Source organism: Phasianus colchicus, chromosome Z, assembly GCF_987193195.1.
Source record: "Phasianus colchicus chromosome Z, bPhaCol1.hap1.1, whole genome shotgun sequence".
Lineage (NCBI taxonomy): Eukaryota > Metazoa > Chordata > Aves > Galliformes > Phasianidae > Phasianus > Phasianus colchicus.
This window is the reverse complement of record NC_143476.1, coordinates 71,280,249-71,305,380: the sequence shown is the minus strand read 5'-3', so window position 1 is coordinate 71,305,380 and position 25,132 is coordinate 71,280,249. Positions and strand designations below refer to the sequence as shown.

General features: G+C 35.4%; 2 protein-coding genes across 7 annotated transcripts; both read left to right on the top strand.

Annotated features, from left to right (window-relative positions):
- The first annotated feature begins 128 nt into the window (after positions 1-128).
- Positions 129-24,832, top strand: TRAPPC13 (trafficking protein particle complex subunit 13). Of its 6 annotated transcripts, none has more exons than XM_090132094.1 (13): positions 129-258; positions 7,030-7,098; positions 8,309-8,408; positions 9,206-9,290; positions 9,954-10,081; positions 10,230-10,302; positions 12,015-12,059; positions 15,769-15,858; positions 17,476-17,609; positions 20,182-20,380; positions 22,078-22,178; positions 23,058-23,205; positions 23,300-24,832. In XM_090132094.1, exons 1-13 carry the CDS (start codon positions 213-215, stop codon positions 23,405-23,407), a joined length of 1,326 nt encoding a protein of 441 aa, XP_089988220.1. In that variant the 5' UTR covers positions 129-212; the 3' UTR covers positions 23,408-24,832. The 6 variants fall into 6 exon arrangements, with proteins under 6 accessions (XP_089988220.1, XP_089988219.1, XP_031467473.1 ...); XM_090132093.1 differs by having other exon boundaries at positions 23,055-23,205; XM_031611613.2 differs by lacking the exon at positions 15,769-15,858 and adding an exon at positions 15,331-15,348.
- On the top strand, positions 146-5,680 carry SHLD3 (shieldin complex subunit 3). The gene is made up of 2 exons (XM_031611617.2): positions 146-258; positions 2,406-5,680. Exon 2 carries the CDS (start codon positions 2,541-2,543, stop codon positions 3,288-3,290), a length of 750 nt encoding a protein of 249 aa, XP_031467477.2. The 5' UTR covers positions 146-258; positions 2,406-2,540; the 3' UTR covers positions 3,291-5,680.
- Positions 24,833-25,132: the final 300 nt, after the last annotated feature.

The window sequence follows — 25,132 nt, the reverse complement described above, 5'->3', positions numbered from 1 at the left end:
TGGGCGCCCGCGGGGCCCGCCTCCCTGCGACGGAGGGCTGAGCGGGCGCAGCGCCTTGCTGGCTGCGGCTCGTGGCGCCGCGGCTGTCGCCGTCGCCGTCGGTCGGGGCGTGTCCCGAGCAGCTGTTTCCGGGTTCAGAGGTGCTCGCTCCGCCCGCGCCGTGCCTGCGCACTTCTTCCCTGGTTGCGGCGCTCGGGGCTCGCGGCCGAGCCATGGACGTTAACCAGCCCAAGCAGGAGCACCTGCTGGCCCTGAAAGGTACGGGCGCCTGCCTCGCCTGGCCGGAGAGCCGCGACGTTGGGTCCCCGTGGGCCGCTCTCAGCCGGCGAGTCCCGCGGCCGCTCGCTGAGCCTGGGAAGCGCTGAGGGCCGAGCTGCTTCCCGCCGGGGCACAGGAGGGCTGAGGAAGGACGGGGCGCGCTGCGTGGCCGCGTCTCGCCGCGGGGAGCGGGCGGGCGGAGGGCGGGGCTGCGCGCCGGGCCTGGCGGGGCGCTCCGGGCTTTTGGCCGTATTTCGGTTTGCAGACGGGCTTCGGCAGTTCCAACTTTTATTTATTTACTTATTTATTGTTTTAAGATTTTCTTTCTAGCCCCATGATTGTTGTTTTCTTCCTTTTTCCCGCGGTGAACAGCCGCTGGCTTACGTTCTTGATTGAGGAAACACGGGTATTGAGAGAAAAAATTGGTAGTTCTCTTGAGCTCGCAGGGCTAGAGCTGATAGAAACAAAAATAATCGATAGATTTCTATAGAAAAGCTGGTTGTGCCAACAGGCACTTGGGTACCATCAGGAGCTGAAGCAGTGAAAAACCTGAATCTAGCTGCCCCTTATTGCAGTCAGCAGAAGTATCCACCTTCTTTCTCTTGAACAGTGCTTGTTGGAAATAAGCATTGCTATTGCGGTGGAGTAAGGAACAGCTAAAACCTCAATTACGTGTGTATTTTAAGTGAGTGAGATGGCTCAGTTATGTAAAGCAGTGCAGGTGCGTAGATGATGTTAGACTCCATCTTTTGTTTGTTTAATTGCTTCGCAGTGTTTTTTGAGAGGGTTTTCAGCACGTCATAGTAAAATCTATCAACCATAATTCAGAGATCAGCAACCACTTTTTTGTACGTGTGCACAGACAACAGCTAAGCCAAAACATAAGAACGTGGAATGCTGTCAGCTGCCATTATCAGAACATTTTGTTAGTAATTTATACAAAGGAACAAGTTGGATGGCATGTCAATCTGCTTTTGCAATAAACCAGTAGGATCCTTGGGCTTGTATTGAATTTGATACAGTGCCCACACTGTATATTTTACAAATAGAAGTCTGAAGATACCTGAATATCTTTGCATTTTTCCCTATTTTATACAAAATATTGACACGATTAAGCAATTTGAAATTTTAGTGACTCTAACATTGTTGTATATTGCTGATGTCTGATGGAGAACCTGAAATGATTGCAAACTTGATAAGTGGAGAGGGGAAGCTCGAGTGAGAGTGCATGTTATAATGTGTTTTGTGTTACATCTCATAGTCCTGTTTGTAGGTTGTTGTTTGTTTGTTTTTTTCCCCTACGTTTAATTTGGTCTTTAAATGAAAGAAAGAAGGTACTGATATTTTTAGAGTATGAAATCTGTAAGGACTTATTAGGTCTGAAAGAATGTCTGCATGTATTCCTTGGAAGCTATGAGGGTAAGAATTGAATGTCTATGAACATGATATAAACTGGGGAAAAAAGCAGACCTTAGTCTGTTTAGACACCTTACCTTTTAGTGTCAACTTCAAAAACTGCAGCATCTGTCAGTACTATTTCTGAAAGGGTTTCTGTAATACACAGTATGTTCTGTAGTTAATTCAGATGCCTCAGCTTAGTCTGTTGAAATTTTGGGGGGAAAATGCTTCAAAAATAAATATTTGATTGGTGAGTTTGCTGAAATAGACAGTGGTGGTGATGTGTCTTATTAAAGATGATATTTTTAAAAATTATTTTACTTCATGCTTTGATAATACACTTAGAATTCATAAAGTCATGTGCGTACAGAATCTTTGGAAAAAGAGAATTATGCTCGCCTTAATATGTAAGAATTAACATTTGAGGTCGTCTCAGTTATCCTTAATACCCATCACAAAAATGTAACGAGATTGACAGGTAGATGGCAAGCATGAAAAGGTTCCAGTAAAAGGAATACTCTTGAGGAAGGACAGCATCTATTAAAATGCGTTCTTGTGGGTAATGTTCAGTATACTGAAGTTATGCTGGTGGTGATGGAACACAATTGCTGTAGTCAGCTTGAGTAAATAAAAAGTTAATATACACGTCTGGCTTGTTTTTACCACATGTTGCTTTTTTTACGGAATATCCTAGCAGTGTTTTTCTTAATTTGGAAGTGTCTTATTTTTTCATAATACTTCTGCTTTAGGTCCCGTTTCCCACTGATCTTTGCAGCATGGGGCAAGGAAGTTCTTGCAAATAAGATGTTTCAATCTAGACTTATGAATCCTCATCAAGAGACTGTTCTTGTAATTAAGAATAACTGAATTCCTACTGCACAAGCATGGAAGTGGTCTTACATTATCGACCACATCAGAGAGATCTGACAGAACTGCAGAAATTTGCAGAAGCAGCAGTGAAGGAGTTTCCCATTCGTCAGTTACCAAGATTCACACCCTGGTTTCCAAATGATTTGTACAGACTACCGCTCAAACCAAAAAAGCAACCACCAGTTATTTCTTCTGAAGAAGCAGAAGAATTGAAACAACTTGCTACACCTTCAGAATATATTGTAGAATCTCCTAGTTATGACTGCACAAAAAATCTCCTTGAATTTCAGTCTGATGTGAATCATGGGCAGACTTTAATCCACACACAAAATGGCCGCAGGCAAATTAGCTTGGAGAATCAAGGAGAACCACCATCTAATGAGAAACAGAAATTGAAAAGGTCTTGGAGTATCTCTCTCTCTAGCCCTAAGCTTAAAGAAAAGATTCTTCCTCTATCTCAAGAACTTCAAAACAATTTGGAAAGACTTAAATTGCATGCATTTTATAGAGCAAAGTGGACAATTGAGCAGTCTAACTGTAATAACCAGAACTTGGAGGACATCTGGATAAAACTGAATAAACTTATCAAGCAGAACGAATTGCCGTCTTGCAATGCTACTATTCAAAGATCTTTGGGACAGATATGGGTTTTCTGTGATATACTATACTGTGAATATATTAGAAATATTCTTAGGGAAAAGCTAAGTCTTACTGATAAAATGAATTTGCTTGTACATAAATTTGGAATTATATTTAGTTTATAATTGTAAGATAGTTTTGTAACAATATTGTTGTCTGAAGTAGTTTCTAGGTAGCTTAGTTTTTAAGGAGCTTAAAATATACAAACTTCAGAACAGCTGATGAATTAATTAGGAGAAAATAACTTTGTTACTTTACTACAGTTTTAAAGCTGTAGTAGTGTTTTTAAGTTTATTTGTTGGGAAAATCATGAATGGGTCAATGAAGATCAGTACATTTGTTTGATTTAGTACAATATTCTGTGTTCTTTTTTCTCATTCTTTGTCTAAAGGAAAAAAAAATAATACTTCTGCACTTAATTTCTCCGGGATATTCCCTTTGGAATTTTGTTTGTTTTTCTTGATATGATAATGTTTGAATAATAATATTTTATTGTAGACACTGCATACCTCTTTGTAGTTTAAAACAAAGGATACTGCTCAATTTGGAACATTGCCATGTGTTTTTAAACTTTGGCTGAAGGCTGAATGTTCTGTATTATAATTTGGTGCATCTGTGGGATTTAATATTACTGCTTAGCATACTGATATGACAAATGACTGAAGTAACTAGCTGTCACTATTAGTTGTAAAGCTAATGTAGCCAACTTACATCAGTGAAATTACTTCTCTAATCTTAAAGATGATAGTAATGAAGTTACTTTGTGCTGTCAGAATTTTTAGAGATACAGTGGAGTAAGATGCAGAATGTTTTATTAAGTGTAACTTTTATATCTAGAATCTGAGAAGAAAAGCAAGAGAATCTGTAATACTACAAGAACAATACTTTAGTAGTCTCATTAAATACAATAATCTACATGTCTTAATTTGTGCATTTTGACTTCATTCCATGGTGTATATTTTTAATTTTATTACAGTTATCTTTATTTTAAACTTGAGCTGTAACTCTTCCATTATAAGTAGTCAGTTCTAGATATATAAGCTTATTGTAGATTTGAAGACAATTAGGTAACTGTCTGTAATACAACCCCACTATATTCTTTAAATACACTTAGGACTTAACTAAGAAAACATTTCTTGGTTTTGGAAAAGAGATCATGACAAATGAGAGTGCTGGGCACTCACCAAGTGCCTGAGTCGTAATCAGAAGTGCCAGTTTCTGTCCTGGAGCGTACAGACTTGTGGATGAGAGGCTGCAGAGCAGCCCCCATAGAAAGGGATCTTGCGTTCTGGCTGATGGCAAGTTAAATCATGAGGCAGCAGTATGCCCTGATAGCCAAAAGTACCATCTGTGTCCTGGTGTGCATCAGGCTCAGCACTGCCAGTGGGTGAGGGAGGGGTTGTCCCTCCTGTTCCACACTGTGCTCTGGGTGCGGATTTTGCGGCACAATATAAGGAGGACTTAAACGTATTAGAGAGTGTCCATGGAGGGCTATGAAGATGGTAAAGGGACTGGAGGGCAAGGAGTGTCTGAGGCCCCTGAGTCTGCTCAGTACAGAGCAGAGGAGCAGAGGGGAGGACTGATGGTGGCTGCAGCTCCTCACAGGGAGCAGAGGGCAGTGCTGAGCTCTACTCTCTGACAGCAGTAGGACCCGAGGGAACGGCATGGAGCTGTGCCAGGGGAGGGGAGCAGAGAGGGTTGGAGACAGGGTCTGCACAAGAGGGCAGTGGGCACTTGAGCAGGCTCCTCAGGATAGTGGTCATGATACCAGTTCTGCCCAAGGACCATCTGGCCAACACTCAGATGCAGGGTTTGAATTTTGGATGTCCCTGTGTGGAGCTGAGGGCTGGACCCTGGGAGTCTTGTAGATCCTTTCCAACTTGATACTCTTCAGTCTTCCTAAATTTGGAACAGAGATCAGTGCCGTTATTCAGTTGTAGTTGTCAGGTTTCTGCTGCTTTCTCTTAGAGGGCTTATGACCAATGATACTCACTGTGCTGTGTGGGTACACCACAGCTGGAAAACTAGACAGTAGTAAATGAATGCAGCATTTAGTTTTTCTATAGAACTACTTGTTTTGGGTAGGACTAATGTAGAAATGAAGTAAAAAATTCTATTTTGAGCTATCCAGAACTGCTTTGTTCATATGCACATGTAATTCAGTACCTTTTTCAGTTCCTATGTGGAATCCGCTTCTCTACGTCCTCTGTTTTGTGTATTTTGAGACTTTTTGTTTACCTCATGGTACAGAGCCTTCAGGGATCATATTTTTAATCTTTGTACACGCACACAAAAGAGAATGTATTCAAGTTGTTGTTGTTTTAAATTTGAAAACTAAGATTTGTTCATGTAAATACTAGCTTGTATAGGTTTGCTGTATGATAGTATAAGTTAATGTGAACCAGCACAGCCCACTACTATATGAGAGCAGTTGAATATTTTTATACAGTTGGAAATAGCGAATGCTGAGATGGTCTGTAAGTAGTACAATAAAGGTGAAATTGCAATACGTGTTTCAGTGCAAGGTTGTTGTTTAACATCTTGTATTCAAGAGAAATATGATTTTTTATAAAATAATATGGTTTTATGTTTTGTAAGTTTAGAAGAGAAAGCAATCGGTGCATTTTACATATTCAGATCAAAAGATTTGAGATTGCAAATGCTAAATTTAAGTTCTACGTGGATGCATTTATATGTAGCAATATGCAGGATGGGGACATTGATTTGTATTAGTAGGGAGGAAATTTGTAACTTCAAGAATCTTAAATATGTAGCGCAAATGAAAATTATGTGACCTTGAGTATTTTGAGTTAAAGTGAAGTTAGAGAATCGCAGAATTGTTTGGATTGGAAGGAATCTTAAATATCACCTAGTTCCATTCCAGCGCCTTGAATAGGAAAACCTCCCACCAGATCAAGCTGCCCAAGAACCCATTCAGCCTACACTGAACACTTCCAGAGATAAGCCGCCTGTGCCAAGGCCTCACCACCCTCTGATTAAAGAATTTCCTCAGAATACCTAATCTGAATCTGCCCTCTTTTAGTTTGAAACCATTGCACAGTTTGTCACTGCACTTCCTAATGGAGTTCCTCTTCAGTTTTCTTGTAGCTCCCCTTTGGATACTAGAGAACTGCAGTCAGTTCTTCTTGGAGCCTTCTCCTCTCCAGGAGAGAAGAGCTCAACTCTCTCTTTCTATCTTCATAGAAGAAATGCCATTGAAAACACAACCTTTTGAAGTAGAGTTTTTCTTTAATGAGAAGATCTTGATGATTTTGATTTTATTGGTATTGATGAAAGATTTTATAAGAAGATCCCTGAGGAGTTCGTTTGGCACTATTGCTGTTGTATTTAACAATCTTGGCTCCTTACTTCTACCTGTATCATATGTATGTTGTGGAGATTGGGATGTAAGTTGTGTTGTGTCCTGGTATTTATGGCTGCTAAGATCCAAATAAGTCATTAAGTTCAATTCTATGGTATCCAGAGTCACAGAACAGACATCTAAGCAGACTTAGATTGGTCACACAGAATGAAGCTGGTACGCTCCTCGAATCCACAAAGAACATTGTACAACATTTTAACAGAAAGGATGGATTCAAATTTAAGATTAAAAAAAAGGTAGATATTATTGTGCTAGAGAAAGCAAGAGGGACCAATTTCACCACCTGTACGCTTGGATTGGATTAACAGGGAATTTATTCTGTTGAAAATGACCAGATGAACTAAAAGATCTTGACATCACTTGAGCTGAGATTTAGTAGTGTTTTGTTCTTTTTTTAATGGAGGAAGTGCATGACAGAACTGTGTTTAAAACAAACAAATTAATTTGTTAGTTGACCTATGGTTTATTTTCTGCTTTTGCAGTGATGAGGTTAACAAAGCCTACCTTATTCACTAATATTCCAGTGACTTGTGAAGAAAGAGATTTGCCAGGTATGTTTTATCTACTAACTGATTGTTGTGTGCTGTACAGTTAACAAATGAACAGTTAGAAGAGTGGCGTGGTTAGGATGGTATTTTACAAGTTCATAGTTAGAAAGATAATTGTGGTAGAAAGAGACAATCAAAAATAAATGAAATGCTCGCCAATGTCCTAGTCTCAAAGTAGAAAACTCCAAAAGGAGGGATCTCCAGGAAGAGATCCTTCCTCAGTGGCAGTCAGCCCTTAAATGGGGTCTAGGAGAGGTGCAGCCACGCTCCACCCCTTCCAGACACACAGCTAATTGCCTTCACTTGTGCTCCTTGGGCTAAGTGCTTACCTCAGGTGATCAACCAGTGGTTCAGGCCATGGTTCAACAGTTCCCATACAGTTTACCTATTGCTAGGTTTAAGCAGTGCATCTAAGATTTATATGTGAAAGGAATTCTTCTGAGCTTCTGTAGAAAGTAATCTGAAATGCCACTGCGTTTTGTTTGGTATTACATATGGGAAAATACCAAGATGCACTATACAACTTTTCACCTACAGCCTTGAAAACTTAGTGATTATATTGTGAAAATATGAACTTGAAGTCTGAGCACTTAACACACTGTCTCTATATTTGTTACTGTGAGGTAGGGAGCATGCAGTTATTTTAATTGGGAAAACATCTGTAACAGAGAAAAACATGTAATTGTAGAAAACAAAAGGTTGTTGTTAATATTTTCTTTATCTGGAGAAAATACCGCACTAATTGTTATCGACATATTACTATGGAAATTGAATCACAGCAGAATCACATGGAGAGTCATGTATTGCAAATTCCTGGATTATCCCTCAGTAGTAGTTGCAACTTAGAAGTATAAGAAAAAGGGAAAGATCCAAGAAAAGAGACCTGTGTAGAAATGCAAGGCAGTTGGGGGAGAAGGTAAATGGGGCTGATTAATTGTGTTACATGGTGTGCTCTATTTAGACAGAACATTCCTTAAGGTTTAATTATAATTTGAGAATGCCTTTGAGATTGTGCTGTTCAGCATAGTTTTAAAAGCCTTAATTTATAAACAAGCATATATACATGTGTTTTGTCCATAAGTAAGTTGGTTGTAAAATAAGTATATTTAGCATAAATTGAGGAAAAAAAAAAAAAAGACGTGTCATATCCTAAATGCAGACAAAGCCTTTGACTTGGCTACTATTAAGATGTATGCAATTTGATGTTCTACAGGTAATCTATTTAACCAGCTCATGAAAGATGATCCTTCTACTGTAAAAGGAGCAGAAGCTTTGATGCTAGGAGAAATGCTGACTTTGCCTCAGAATTTTGGGTAAGACTGAATAGTTGTAATGTATAATAAGTTCTAGGATTCATTTAACATTTCTTACTTGCCTTTCTTACTGAATATCATTTTTATGCAAAAATATTCAATCATTTTAAAACCATTCTATGACTCGATTTTGAATGCGATGTATCATTTAAATATGTATTGCCTAATGTTGTCTGTAGCCTGATTGAATGTATCAAGAACAGAAAGTTGAAAGAAATTTTGGTGAAGTTCTGATATAAAATGCTGCTATAAGCCATAGCTTATACTGATAGATTTTATTGCGATGATTTCTGTGTGTTGCAGTATTGTCTATTATTTTGTGTGTCTTTGTGTTCTTATCTTGTAAAAACTTTTGATTTTCTTGTTTTCTTTTGAAATTTGCTCTTAGAAGGATGACAATTGGAAGAATGGGTGTGAAATTGCCAACATATTGTAAGGTTTGATTTGGCAGCCTCCCTAGCTATTCTTAAATTTGAATCCTATAAATCCTAGCTCTGTTTCCTTCTGGATACTAGTAAAGTATAAAAAGTTAACCACATGGATTTCTTCCAGCGAGCCTGTGGACTGTTGCAATATAGTTTAAGCACTGTATTTCTTCACGCTGGACTTAGTACAACATTTGTGAGCCTCTCTATCTCTATCCATCTTTCTAGCATTTTAAGAACTGGAGATACTAATTAAAGTTGGCGAGGCTAATGATCTGCTTAAAATAAATATATTAAAAATGGGATTTTCTGAATTGTTGTTTTTTTTGTTGTTGTTGTTGCTAAACATATATGTATATTTTTTAAATACAGAAATATATTTCTGGGAGAAACATTTTCCAGTTACATTAGTGTACATAATGATAGTAATCAAGTTGTCAAGGACATACTGGTGAAGGTATGTGAAATCTATATACTGGGTTTGTTAAAAGCAAACAAAAGATCTTGATTGTTTTGTCACAATATCAGTGCATTTAGCATGTTTTATACATAGACTGTTTGTCACTTCTTTTTTGATCCAGAAAATATTCCTTGCAACTGGAAACAAACACAAATGAAAATGGAAGTGGGGATAAGAAATATTTAAATATTAAAATTAAAAAACAAAAAGAAATTGTATTAAAAAGTGGATAATTTGTAAAGCTTCTCTGGAGAATTAGTGACAAAACTTCCAAAGCCAAAAAAACAACTGTTCTTTTATTTGCACTTTCACTTATATATAATCAAAGCTAGTCTCTTTATAGTATATATTTACTTGTGTTTTGCTTATGTTTCGAATGATTTATTTCCTGGTGCATCGTATTTTGCATTTCTTGTTGAACGGAGAATTGCATGAGAACCAAAATTTTAGAAGTTCAAGGAACTCAAGAGTAAATGGGGATTTTATAACAATTTCTAAAATACATGGAAGCAACTTATCTTGCAATGAACACAGTTGTACTTTATGTATAAAAACGTGCAGGATACAAAACCCTCAGATACTTCTCAGCTTAAGTTGTTTTTCCATAGATTGCCTTAAGCAGCTGTAGTGTTAGCTGATGCTTTGTTTTTCTGTTCTTAGGCTGATCTTCAGACAAGTTCTCAGCGCTTGAACCTTTCAGCTTCTACTGCTGCAGTGGCAGAACTTAAACCTGACTGCTGTATTGATGATGTAATTCATCATGAAGTGAAGGAAATAGGAACACACATGTAAGATTTTAAATCTTCAGACTCTTGATTTATTTTAGCACTGCAGAGCTATAATAAACTGTGAAACTGCAGCACATGCCTGATATTCTATTCCTTCTTTGATACAGTACAAAATTTAATTATTATTTTTCCTAAATATTTCTTTTAGCTTAGTTTGTGCAGTAAGTTATACTACGCAAACAGGAGAGAAGATGTACTTCAGAAAGTTCTTCAAATTTCAGGTACAGCACACAGTATTCCACTTTATTTGTAAGAAGTGAATAAATCTGAAAAACTAAAGTTAAAACAGTTTATGCTTCAGAAGTACTTTTATATGCTGTTATGTATTTGACACTTGAAATCAAATTGATAGAAGGTATCATATCAAACTGTGTGAACTGATGGTTTATAATTACAGTGCAGCTAAATTTTTCGGAAGTAATAGATACTGTTTTTTTCACTGATTGGTAAAGAAAAATCAATTTCCAATCTGCCATTTTTGTGATTTTTTTTGAACACGTTAAGCGTAGTTCAGTCTTTGACACACATAACTTGTGAGTTTACATTATAAAAATCTGATTTTTCTCTTAGTGTTTTTAACCTTTTTAAACTGGAACAGAGGGTTTTTATAAAGGAAGCTAAAAAAAAGAATTCTAGCCTGCTATATTTTACTAATATCATAAGATTTAATTGATAAAGTTGAAAGTCTTCATTCTACCACACAGGTACCAAAACTTGATTAGAATAACTGATGAAAGCAGGAAATCACTATCATCTGGACTCATCTGGACTTTGGCATGAAACTGTATTTTAGCTATGTATTTAATGAGTGTTGATTTACTGTGGAATATATGGATGATTGTGGGATGATTGTGGGATAACAAAGAAGTATTGGGCGACGTGTTTTACTTCATATGTTTTTGGCTATTCGTATACAGGTTCTGACAGTGATAAGCCAGACCCGTGGCTTATCATCTAGGCCCATGTCTTCTCCAGATTGCACCTGATCTTATTTTACTCTTATAGCCCTGTACTCAATCTGATTACTGCAGACAACATTATTTTGATCTTTAGAAGCTTAAATTTGCCAATTGTCTGTACCAATTGTGGTACAGACAAAGAATATCAGTGTGTGCTGTTAGTATCTTGTGGGCCTTCCATATGTGTAGGAGAATAAATGTTCCCAGCAAGACATTTTAAACTTGTTTCCTTACAAGTGTAATACATTATTTCTTTCAGATTTATCAATGTATTTCCATTTTGTAAGTATTAACTGCTTGGAGTTGAAGACACTGGTTTTGTGCGCAAAACTTAAACCATCGCTTTGTCTCCTTTTAAGTCATCAAATTTTTCACTGTTGATTTATGAGATTTAAAATGTCTGGTGTCTATTTTTTTTTTTTCAATTTGTAGTAGTGTTAACAATTGTATTTTCAAGAAGGAAGTCATGGCTAGTAATGGTTCGTTGCTTAAGAAAATCACATGCGTAGTTCTTTCATTTATTTTTAGAGACGTCCTCAGCAACGTTTGTTTGTGCTAAATGCTCAAGGGCCTGTTAGATTATTCTTGTTCCCCTCTTGAAAGCAAGTGGAGACCACTTCAGGATGCAAGGTGGATGTAATGTTCTGTTAAAGACAAAATCTGCTCACTACATCATATTTGTCTCATTTCATAAGAGGACACTGGGACATTGCAGAAGTATTTATTACCAATATAAGACTACTTAGGCAGTAAGAAAGCGGCCAGGCCAGTAAATAACTAGCAGCTAGCATATAGCAAATTCTGAATTTTTAAATGATTCTATGTTTCTTTATGCACCTGTTCTACTTAAGGTAAAAAAATAGAAAAAAAATCCAAGAATTCCACTTTGGTGAAGACTTACCACTTCTAAACAGTTTTTACTAATGATGTCTGAGAAGCCAATAGTCAACCTGTCTTTTTTCCATTTCACTCAGGTGCTCAAACCACTAGATGTGAAAACCAAATTCTACAATGCGGAGGTAAATGTGAGCTATTTGTATTTAGGTTTGTTTTGGTTTACTGTTTATTACTTCATTTTAGGTAGTTAGATTAAATTCAAAGATTTTCTTAATGACCATATTTATTTGCTGATGAGTTTATATAATGTAAATTAAAAATAGATTCATGATGGAATGGAAAGGAATGGCATATGTAAAGCAAGCATGTAAAGGATTTGATGTAATTGCTGAAAAATTTTCATGTTTTCTGCTATCCCGTGACTCCAAATACTTCCATTTACAGATAGTATTTTTAGGTTGATAGACTACTTACAGTAAGGGGAGATTAACTGTATAAAAACAGGTAATAGTTTACCACAATGGGAAAAACAAATTTTTCTCCAATGTAAATATAACCCCTCTGTTAAATAACTTAATTTTCAGGTTTGCATCAGTTATGCATGGCACTTTAAAACCTGATAACTGCAAATATTTATTCGGATGTACTTAAGTATCTCTTTTTGGCTCTTTACTGGTAGAATTCTAATTGAAGATAGCACTGATAATGGAAACTCCTACAAATTACATAGATCATTCTTTTCAATTGTAGACTTTCCTTGTAGGTGTATGTATTGTATAGATCTGTTACAGGATGTAAACTTCCCCTTTATCTCATTAGAAGTAGTTGATACTGATAATAAGCACGTCCAGCATATTCTGTACTGTTTGTACAAAGTTCTTGCAAAGAGTTCCCATTATGCATAATAATTTACGGCATAACCTCTGAAACATGGTTAACTCTAACACTGACAGTCATTTCATTGAACATCTTTACTAGTAGTCTTAAATACTTCAGTTGAAATAGTTTAAATGAGAGTGAAATTGCAGAAAATTCTTTGCAGTGAAGAATAAGTGGAAGAAAAAAGACAAATGTGACAATCTGATAATAATTTGTGTTAAGTAGAAAACATTTTGCTAACCTGTTTGATCTTAATGGAGCAGATACATGCTACGAATTTGCAGTAGAAAAGCAAAGTGTCTCAAAATCTATTGTTCTTAGTTGTTTATCTCAATCATATTCATATATGGGGTTCATCATGCAAGATTATGGCTTTACAGTTGCAAAAGATATATTTCTGATAAAAATCAACAGAGAAAACGGGAAAAATGACATCGTAATTTTTGGTCTACAGATGAGGATCTTGGGTGCAAACATCAACTTTGTTCAGAGTTGCACAGGAGATTCCCCAAGATTTTCTCTGTTGTGTATGACCAGCGTGTAGATTATAAGCCATTTAATATAGCATGTGATTTATTTAGAGGAAGTATAGTTCAAAGAATTTAAATGTCACAGTACAAAAAATTGAAAGGGAGTATTTTCTTAAAAATACCTGGCTGCATCTAACCTTCAGCTATTAGGTTGATTAAGAGACATTCCTGAGAGGATCAGAATATGTGTGTGTACTATTAGCTGAGTGCTTGAGTGCTTCAAACATCTAGCATAGATTTCAGGAGTATCTCTGGAGGGAATATCTTTCGAATTACATAAATAAGATAAATCTTCATTTTCTACATGGATCACATTATTTTGTGTGGTGGGGTAAGTATGTACATGGTGGGGTAAAGAGGGACAAATGTCTTAAACCTTTTTGTCTCTCTACTTTATATGTAAATTTTGTTCTATGCTGAAAGAATTCTTAATTTTAGGCAAACTTTTGACATGTCATGACTATTCTTTTCTTGATTTTCTTTTTTTTTTTTTTTTTTGGCTAAATGGCATTGATAAAGGATTGAATAAAATACCACCATCCCTCAGCTAGCCACCAATTCCTCGTTAAAAATAAAAATTTGTGAGAAGTTGAGGTGTCTGAGCTGATGGTGGTTTGTGATTTTTGGTTTTTTGTTTTTAATCGGTAAACTGGTTGGGTTTTTTTTTCTTTTTTTAATCCATGAAGGTTTGAAAAAGTTGCTTTGTTGCCTTTTGTTCTTTCTGTCTGGGCATTTGTAGGACTTCATTACTTTAGTATTCATATGATTGATTAAAACTTCTTTTTTAAAAAAATTGTGGATAATATTAATTGAAGGATTTTCATTTACCCAGCAAACTGATTTTAATTTCACTTGTGAAACAACATTAAGTTATGCTATGTGATGTAACAGTAAAAGATAGATTAAAAAAAAGAAAGAAAGAAAGAAGAAAGTGGGTAAATGCTGTATGTGGACTACATTGCTACCAGAAGCACCAATGCCTACATTCTGAATTTTAAGACAGACTTCTCCTTGGGAGTAGAGGAAGATATGTGTAGTTGCTGATTAACTAGAGGTATTTAAAAGTTAGGTAACCAGTTGAACTGTTAATTTTACTGATGAGATGCAATCAATTTGTAAAATTTATCAGTATAATTATGAATTACAATTTCTAGTTTTATTTCATCCCTCTAAGACAAGGGATAACACTGAACTTAATCTTCTTGCATGTTGCTCATATTGCAGTAACACCCAAATCATGGTGGTCACTGAAATTCGTGCATAAAATGCATGTCCTGTCACCTTAGCCTGCTGCAATCCTGTGATTGAATTACCTGACTCAGGCTTTAGAAAGTCTCTCACTGACTTTTTTTTGTGCCTCAGAAAGGATCTGGAAAAGATTCTGTTCCTGCAAACATTCTCAGGGAGGCAAACATAACAGACGCTTAGGAAAATAAAGTTTTCAGTTGAAGTATTCTGGTTTTTCTTTTTGATGAAGATTATTCCCCCAAAAAAGATATTTTTTTCCCATTTAAATTATGCCAAATTTTGTTGCAAGCTGTAGTATTGTGTCTTGGCTAGAACATTTTAAAACCTGCTTTTTACTTTTGAGACATTAAATATATGGATACTTCAAATTATCTGTGAAATGACAAGGACTGTTTTTCCATTTCATACTCAACTCATTGCATGGATTTAAATTAAAGACGTATTTTAAAATTGCTCCAAAACTGCTTTTTTTAAAATACAATTAATTTATTCTACCATGCCTTACTTGTGGCTTGTATGCTTTAGGCTCTGTTTTGCATTGGTTCTGCAGCAAGCAGTTAGTAAAATCTGAAGCAAAGCTAGTAAACCATGTAACAATACTAGCTACCACTTAATAGAAATGTACTTGTCATCTTTGTTTGCATCCATTTTAATTTACATTTCTGTCTTACTAATGCTCTTGTGTTTAGATGGTGCAAAAAAATGCAGAAATGCATTTTGTTTGAAAGTTAGCCTCCTTTTTCTTTAACATTTAACTCTAATTTCTCTAATGTGTTCTTTTTTATTTTCCCATTAGAGTGACCTCAGTTCTGTGGTAATTTTTATTTTTTTTTTTTATAAATCTGTATGCTTTTTTAATTGTCTGTCTGCCTCTCTGCTTGTTGTTGACACTTCAAAAACATAATGGAAAAGCAATGTTTGTTCTGCATATCATGAACTGATGTTTTGCCATCTGTCCTGCATACGTACAGCTAATCATTTAAATGGTTAGCTCTTTCTTTAATACCCATTGTTGAAACTGAAAGTTGGTAATTCCAAATTCTCATGTCTGCTATTCTGTAGGACATATCACAGAAATTTGATGAGATAGTTTTCTTTTTAACTGGAAAAGGGGATTCGTTATTTAATAAAAGTGAGAGTTAATCTCCTTTAAAACATTAATTTTGAACCATAGGAGCATAGATTTAACAACAGCACTACTTGTGTAAGCTGTGACTGAACTTTTCCCATCCAGTTAGTGGAGACAGTGGGTTTGAGGAGAGAGCAGCAGCTGGATGTTCTTTCTTTCCTGAGCTGGAGCCTTGCTTTCCAACTTCAACTGCATGTAAGAGTTGATGAGTTAGTATGGTACTTCTGCAGTCTGATTTCACTTCAAGGTGCGCATTGTACTAAGGCAAGCTGCATTCTGGTGAACTACTTCAAGGTGTTTTTTATTTTATTTATTTATTTATTTATTTTAAAAACTGATATTTATACAATTACATCTAGGAATAACACAAAGCTAACTTGCTTTTTCATTATGCTGCTTGCTTTTTCTTTTCCCTTTCAAACTAGCTTTTCCAAAATTTCTGCCTATGGTTGCTGCGTTAAAACAACTAAAACTTGGGTTAATGGAGATTTTGAGCAATGGATTTATGGGATATAAACAGTGTCAATTTAAGCGACAGTCTGGTAGTGGTTGTAATGAGTGCCTAGAGCCATGTTTAAGTTGGGGGTATTTCCAACTCTTGGAAGTGCAAGGTAGCCTGTTAAGCTTGCACAATTTCCATTCCTCTATTTATCTGATACAGGCATAACATGTTTGTAAGGCACAATGAATTGTTCCATTACTAGTCTGTATTTCTCCTTCTAACAGAGTTCCTTTTGAGAATAACATAATTCAGACATATTCTGTAACTTACAAATTGAGCTTCTCCAGCTTATTTACACTGATTTAAAAGAAAATGTAAGCTTATTTCCATTTCTCAGTGAAATACATCTTTTAGATTTATCATACCACTTAATCAGTTTACTTACACAGTTTACTGGTAACTGTCTTGTAAATGCAGATTTGATATTCCTCCCTCCAGCACATACCATACTTCTTTTTTTTTTTTTTTTTTTTTTTGTAATTGGCACTTCTTCAGGAACTTACGTGTCTGATAGCCTGAGCCTTCAATGGTTATTCTGCCACCAAGTTTTAGAGCTTCAAGGTGACTTTAATGGTCTGCATTTCCAGAGAAGCAGAGGCAAAAAACCTTCTGGTTTCATGAGGTTTTTTTCAGTATATTCAGTAATACAGTCAGTACCTTTCATTCTGCACTAGAACATCTTGAGGTGTTAGCTTTATTAGTACAGATAGATCCTATAGGACGTTTTGAAAGTTGAGCACCCACTAAATAGTTAGATGTAGGTAATGCTAGTGACCATTGGCATGATGAAGCTAAGTGAAAGGGGAAGCTGTCTTACTTTTTAATTGGCACATAAATGTTTCAGAATAAAAATCCCAGAGCATGTACCTGAGCTGTTATACTTTAGTTCAAGCAAAACATGCATAGTTCCTTTAATTGTTTTTATACAGCACTAGTAATCTGGCATGGCATGGCATTAACGTGCACTGCATTTCCTTATTTTTTTAATAATTTGGATTATAACTTCAGTTGTTACCGAGTTGATGAAAATCCTGGGAAGTGGCAATCTGAAGTATTACAAATAAGCAGTAGCTAGAACATGCAAAGATTATCCCACATCCATTGTTTGGCAAGATATCTGTTCACTAACACTTTTGCTCCTACTAATGGTAACTGGGATTAAGGTTTTTCTTGCATTAATTACTTTGATTTGCAGGCATGAACTAAATACACACGACTTTTTTTTTGTTTTTTAACAATAGGACTATATATTATTTCAATATTAGCAATTACATTTTTGTGATCCTGCTATTTATTTTGTTTTTCCCCAGACAGACGAAGTGTTTCTGGAAGCTCAAATTCAGAACATTACGACCTCTCCAATGTTTATGGAGAAGGTTTCTTTAGAGCCATCCATTATGTACAACGTTGCAGAACTGAACACAGTTGACTCAGCAGGGAAAAGGTATGTTCAGACTGAGGAAACATTGTATTATGATTTCAGGTGTTGTAAGCATTATAATCACTGAGTTGCCTGTAACTGTAGGAGTGCACTTATTTGCATAATTAAAAAAACAAATTCCTATTATGTATTCAGCTACAAAAGTTGTTAATTTTCTTTTTATAGAAATTGTTTTTAAAAACTTATAAATAAATCCCTATTTTCACCCTCAAATAATAACATGGATACATTTCAGTATATGTTTTATAAAATCTAGTACACGTATGGTTCTGACCTCTCTGTTCATAGATACAGGACCCTTCCATCCTTGTTTCTTTCTAGTAGATGCATATCCATTTTCAGTTATTCTAGTTAAAATTTATCTAACCAGCAGTCAAGGTGAATCAATGCAATTCCTTCAGAGTCTTAGGCCACAGGTGTTTGTCATGCTGAAATAAACACCACATAGCAGAAGAGCTGTGTACTGTGTTCTGTGAAATTATTGTGGACAGAAAAGCTTGTAGGGTGGATGTCAGATTTGTCTGCTTGCAGTTTGCACTTGCTTGGATTTTTTGGAAGAGGTATATTTTGAGTGCTCTATAGTAGGAGCTAAAGTGAAAATTCTGTCTTTTCCTTGTCTGTGAAAGCATTTGGCTGCAGTAAAGTGGAGTGCTGTTCATACAAACTGTTTTTGTCTAGTGTAATGTTTCTTGTCTTGAAACTGTAATCATGAGCTTGTAAAACTGAGAGAGCCTGGAATTTTCTGGAAGGGAATTAAATAACAGTTTATATATTTAGAATGACTTAGTGTGAAATGATTTTTTGCATATTGAGACTTAGTGAATACCATGGCAGAAATGCAGTTGTGCACTCACGGATCGAAATTCCACTTTGTGACCATTGCCATCTGGAATTGTAGCAATTAAGAAAATCTTTTGAAAGCTAGCAAGAGTGGTAAAGAGAAGATTAAAGAATGAAGAGGTTGGAGAGGCAAAACAAAGGGTTCCTTGAGTTGCTGAGGGGGCTGTGAGTCTTGAAGGTAAAAACTTAAAAGATCTGTGCTTGATAAAATAGAAAAGCATATTGTGAATACAGGAAATGGAAGCATGGCAATTTCTTCTTGGAATTAGTTTGAAATAAACTGGACTTTGATAGACAGAGTGAGTCTATCTATATTTCTTACCAGTTATAATGATATAGTTCTTTACTTCTGAGCATGAAATCTTTACTCTAAAATATGAATAAGCTGATGATGTTAGATTTATTTGTGATTTGTAGAAGGGATTGTTTTTCTTAAGTGTATCATACTTACATGTCAGCTTTACCCATGTCCTGAACCCATTGGTTCTCAGCAGCTACCTTCCTCCCTTTTCCTGATGCTTGAGAAGATGATTAAACTGTTAGTGGAAAATGTAGTTGTAAGAACTCTTGAAAAATAAGAAGATGGAACTGAATTTAATCCATCTTTACTGTTGCCCTTGCCTTCATGTTATGTGATGATTCCCTACTGTGTTCATTAAGTAATGTTTCAGCATGTTTCAAGCACAAAGCTTAATCTTTTGTTAATATCTTCATTGAATAACTGTGTTGGCTTTTTTTTTTTTGCAAAATTTTCATTTTTTTCATTTGCTATTTTAATAGCACATGAATTAATGTATTTAGTTCTGCAGACTGTTACAAGCAGCCTGTTTCCTGCTGCAAAAAACAAACAGTGTTTTGGTAGGTATTTTGGAGATTTTTATCTATATATGGTCCTTAAGTATTTATTCCCTGGTTTATTTCATTCCACGGGTAAGTTCTAAGCTCCTTGGATTTGCTGGTGTGAAGAATTGTTTATTTCAAAGTAGTAGTTATGCACAGGGAGTCTGAATTACAGCTTTTTCTGCTCTCATCTAGCTCTCATTCAAATTAATGTGAAAAACAAATGAATTGAGGATTTAAATTTGTTTCAGTACCAGTGTTTGTCTCTTCCTATATCAGATACCTGGTTTCTGTATTCATGTGTTTGTAGCTGCTTCCTGAAGGTAAAAAAAAACAACAAGAAGAACACCACCACCAACAACAACAACAAATAAGCAACCAAAAACCCAAAACTCATGAAAGAATACAGCTGGTTTTGCGTATTGTTTAACCACTGTATCTTTTAATCTGTGAATATCTATGCAAAATTGAAAGGACAGGTTAGTATATGTGTTTAAGGTAGATAGAGCATTGCTACCATTGATTTTTTTTTTTTTTTTTAAACAAAGCTAAATCTGTATACAGTTCTTGACTAATGAGATTAAATTAGCTTTTGAAAATAACCAGCACATTGTTTGTATGTTGAGATGCCAGATAATAAACAAAGTGGGTTTCCATCTCAGTTCTGTCTGTCTCAGCTGAGTCTACTTTCTTCACATCTGAACACTGTCCTTTAGTTCTGCATAAATTTGGGAATTGTTTTCTATTGTGAATATATAAAATGTGTGCTAGTATCAACTAAATTGCCACATGCACAGTAAAAATGGGGATGGAGGGGAACAAAGGCTGAGTTCTTGTTAAGTCCTCCTAAAAATAACTGTTTAAAATGAAGGAATAATGTTTTTTTTTTCTCTAGTGAGTCAACTTTTGGCTCAAGAACTTACTTACAACCTATGGACACACGTCAGTATTTATACTGCCTGAAACCAAAGCAGGAATTTGCAGAGAAAGCTGGAGTAATAAAAGGTGTAACTGTGATTGGTAAACTGGATATCGTATGGAAAACGAATCTAGGTGAGCGAGGAAGACTGCAAACCAGCCAGCTTCAAAGAATGGTAAGTCTTTAAGCATCAGTTTAACTTAGTATCAATTTTAAGGCAACTCAATGAACAGCTGAATAATAACTTGAGAGAAAATTCAAGCTTCTTACTTTCTGGACCTCGATCTGAACTCATAGAAATATATATATATGGGAAAGTTATTTAATATAAATACTCAGCATATGTTTGGTCTACGAAGTGTGGAAAAAAACACTAAACTGGAGATTTCATTTTGATCATGTGAATGACAGTGTATTTTTTTATCTCATTTTCTTGACTGTTTGGTCTCTGGCACATAAAATGTTTTTTCTTTTTTGTCACTACACTGAACAGTCTAATTTAATGGCTTGTACATGCGTTGCTGGAATCAAGTAGTGTATAGCAAAATGTTTCAGAACAAAATGAACTTCTAGGTTGCCATTTGGCAGGAAGCTGAAAAGCACTGAAAAAACAACTCCTGCATGAACAGTTAGCATATAAAAAGAAGTTTTCTCCCTAATTCATACAGACATATTAGCTTCAATGAGTTATAATCTTCATGTGTAGCATATGTAATACTATGTATGTTTCAGATTTACAGTCTTGATTCAGGCTATTTTTTCTGGTCAATTTATAAGTTGTTCATGAACTTTGAGGTTGTGATTACTCTCATTGTCTCGTCTTCTGAGTGCTATCAGGTTAGTTGGTGTCTAAATTCCACTCACCTTTCATCATTTTTTTCCTAATCCATTTAGTAATCCAGTAAGCCTTTGTTTCCCTCACAAGCCCCAGATTTTACCCTTCCTGTTCCTTTATATCATTTCTTTGGTCCAGATCAGCAATGCATTTTTGAAACAATTTCTTGGATGTTCCCTGCTTAAAATAATTTTGTTTGGGTTTAGAGTGGTCTTGTAATTCACAGACTGTTTCTTTCTTGCAGGTTTCCAAAATTCCATTGCTCTACTGATCTGAAATTCTCTGTTTTGACACTGCTCACTCTAATGCCCAATTTAATAAGTGTTTTAAAATGTCATCTGTCTTTAGTCTGTAAAGAGCCATATATAATTAAAAGCTGTTCACAAGCTGTCAGGTCACTGACTTACTGTCTGGGCCTCATTGGGAATACCTTTTCATCAAGCTGTAGATGTAGCTTTTAGCACAGCATCATTTTATCAGCAGAATTTGAACATATGTCTCAGCTACGACTTGTTAAGCAGAATAAAATTTCCTTCATTTTTCCTTTATCATTTTATCATTTGGGAGATTAAACTTAAAGATAAAAAGCATTAGATTTTCAGTCCACCCAAGTTTGTACTACATTGGGTGTTCATTGTGGGTTTGTTAGTAAATCATATGAGATGTGTTTGGCTCTTTCCAAAATACAGAAAAGTATTAATGCACCATTCTATCTGGTGACAACTAATTATTTTGGCAGGAACAGTGTATGAGTATTGGAACTCAGAGAGTGAACTGTCCGAAAAACTTAATAATAAAGTGCATATTGTTCCCTGTAAATTAATTCATTATACTTGATGCAGATCATTCTGTCTAATGAACTGTTAAATCTATCAGAAAGGTGATAATAGTGGATGGTACACTAATTGAGCAAGAAAAGACAATCCTCTTCACATCCTGTTATTGTAAACCTGTTGTAGTAAATGAAAACATGAATAGTAAAAACTCCAACTTTACCAACCAGTGTTTGAGAAATGTGCATTTTTGTACTTCCCCAGGCTCCTGGTTATGGTGATGTAAGGCTTTCTCTGGAGACAATACCAGACACCGTAAATTTGGAAGAGCCTTTTGATATTACATGTAAAATAACAAATTGCAGGTAATGATGTCATGTGAGTCTTGTTCTTCCTTCTTAGTTGCTAAGTTGTGACTATTACATTTTTCAGGGCATTTCTCCTGAAACATTTTAAATATGGACTTTACTTCGGTTCATTATGGTTCATTACTTTAAACATCTTTTGGATTCCAGTGATTCTAAACAATTAAATATATCTTCCATTACTATGTGTTAATACTATTCTAATTAGGAGACTGTCAAAAATCAGCAGTGGAATTCTGCAGAATTGACTGCAGTATCAGTCTTATAGATTTTACGGTTCAATTGCGTACTTAAAGCAGAAGTCTTCTTAGTTCTTTCACAGAACTAGTGCTTGCTTGTTTTGCTTTTTTTTTTTTTTTTTAATTACAGATAGTTTATCAGAATACCATTTATGTCAAGTTTGATTTTACTGCTAATTCTGTACCACCCCTAGAATGTCTCCTAAACATTCTCTTATGTGGTCTTTTGTGGGTCTTTATGCATGTTTTGTCTTGATTTGTATTTACACTGTGTTCTCCAGTAGACCTTTATTGTCTCCTGCAACACTTTTGTAAAGTAATTCTAAATAAAATTTGAAGCCAGGAACTAAAGCAAATACCTGGTCTGCAGGTACTGCATACTGAAAAGGTGAACGTTATTATCTTCTCCAATTAACTAAATCCATGACAGAGCACTCACATTAGCCAAGACTGTGTGTAAATAAATTAGTGCACATCACTAGTGCAGTAAATCTTATTTGCTGTCTTATTATATAAATTAATTTTAATTGTTTCATTAATAACAACCCAAATAATAACCTAGCTGTTAAATATTTGCAGTCATTGAATGCTTAAAAAAAAGTCCACAGATTTGTTTTCATTTTTCAATTTCCTCTAGCAGTGAAAGGACTATGGATCTGGTTTTAGAAATGTGCAATACTAATTCCATCCACTGGTGTGGAGTTTCTGGAAGACAGCTTGGAAAATTACACCCAAGTTCCTCTCTCCGTCTTGCACTTACATTATTGTCTTCAGTGCAGGGATTGCAAGTAAGTCAATGGCATGGATTTGTTACAAAATTCCTGTTTTATGAGTTTAGTAATTCTAATAATATGTCTTATAATTATTTTTTTTCTTTTCTAGAGTGTCTCTGGCTTAAGACTTACTGACACATTTTTGAAGAGAACATACGAATATGATGATATTGCACAAGTCTGTGTTGTTTCTTCAAAGATAAAACAAGAAAGCTGAAGAAAAGCTTTATTTCTGCTGTTTGTTTTTTGGACCAACTTCTTGTGTTTTTGCAGTTGAATCATATTGTGTAAAGACAAAATAAACCCCTAATATACCCATAAGCACAAGTTGCTTATTTAATTTCTCAGCATTTTTTTTGAATGTTTTAAAATCTTCTCAAAGGATGCATATGCATCTTCATGAAAATAAAGCCTTTGAAAAAAGCGTTGTTCAAGCAAATTGTATTTCATTAAATGTTGTGTTGGGTGAGGGTAAGGATTGACATGGAGTTTCTTTGAATCTGCTTATTTAAAATAGCAATGCACTGTATGTATTTTTGTTATTTTAATGATCTTAAACATTTTGAAGTTATTAAATTGTGGTTCTGACAAAACTGTTTTAGTGACAAGGACTTAGCCTTTCATAGACAAGTTCCAGGATTCAAATCCCAAAAGAAATACGTCTGGGTATCTGGAGTAGCAGTATACTTGCATTGGCAAATGTCTAGCCTGACGTGAAGGGGAGCACCTAGTGTTATTGGGATGATAGTAGACTAGATTATCCATCAGGTGGAGAAATTTCACTGTTCTGTGCTTCCCTGCGATTGCAGGGCATGTTGTGAACTAGTATGTTATCTTCCTGCTACAAGGGAACTAAAGACTCAGGTATTTTTGATTGTTAACCTGAGGTAGTGTAAATTATTTTTCCCATGCTAGAAAGCAGTGCCAAACTAAAATTTTAAGAAAATGAGAAGAAAACTGTGTGACCTAGATCAGGGTCTGCAAAGGACTTCAGGACTCTGTTAAGCACTAAAATATACTTTTCCCTAGCTGTGTTTTGACGTACAATTGAAATTTAAGATAATTGTATTATCTTAAGGTTGCCAAGTTAGCCATTTAATACAGAAGATGTTTGCTGGTACTCCTAGTTTAGTAGTGGTTATGCATCCAATAGTAAAGATTCTCTTCCATGGTTTGTCAAACTATATTGTCATTTAGTAACTGTAGTTTTGAAAACATATACTTTAGACTTCACTGTACATGGAATCTTTCAATTTTAACTTTCAGTTTTAAGATAGTGGATAAATTTATGACCAGTTAACTAAATTAAAGGAAATAAAAGAAATTATACTCTGCACATTAATAAGATGCATACCAACCAATTATCTACTTACTCTTTTCAGGGATACCAATAAGCTAAAACAGCAAAGCCACAACTATCCAAACAAAGAAATGTAAATAACTTTATAATCTGTTTTCAAGTTAAATTGACACAAATTGAAGATGTGACCTTGTGGTAATAAAAAGTAGGAGAGGGTCAGAAATAGTAGACAAGTTGCATTTTGTCAGAATGACTATCAGTAGCCCTCAAGCAGTGTATGAAGATTTTGTCACAAGTTGCAGACTTGATATGAGTGAGTTTACTTCATACTCATTAGAAAACCAGAAGTGGAACAGAAACAATTTCTGTGGTGAATATTTCATTAGATGTTTTTCTGATCAGGCAGTTAGCATATATTTCCATGCAAGCAGGCTACAGACATTTACAGTTTGAGTGCAAAACGTTTTCTTCTCTAACCATTATCACACTTGCATGTTGCTGGAATAATAATGATACAAAATCAGTTTGGTGTTAAATGTGTATTTGTTCAGTTAAATGAAAAACTGCAACTGACTTTAATTTAAAACAGTATTTTCTGTGGTTGGGGTTTACCACTTGATCTAGCAGGATGAAAAATATTAG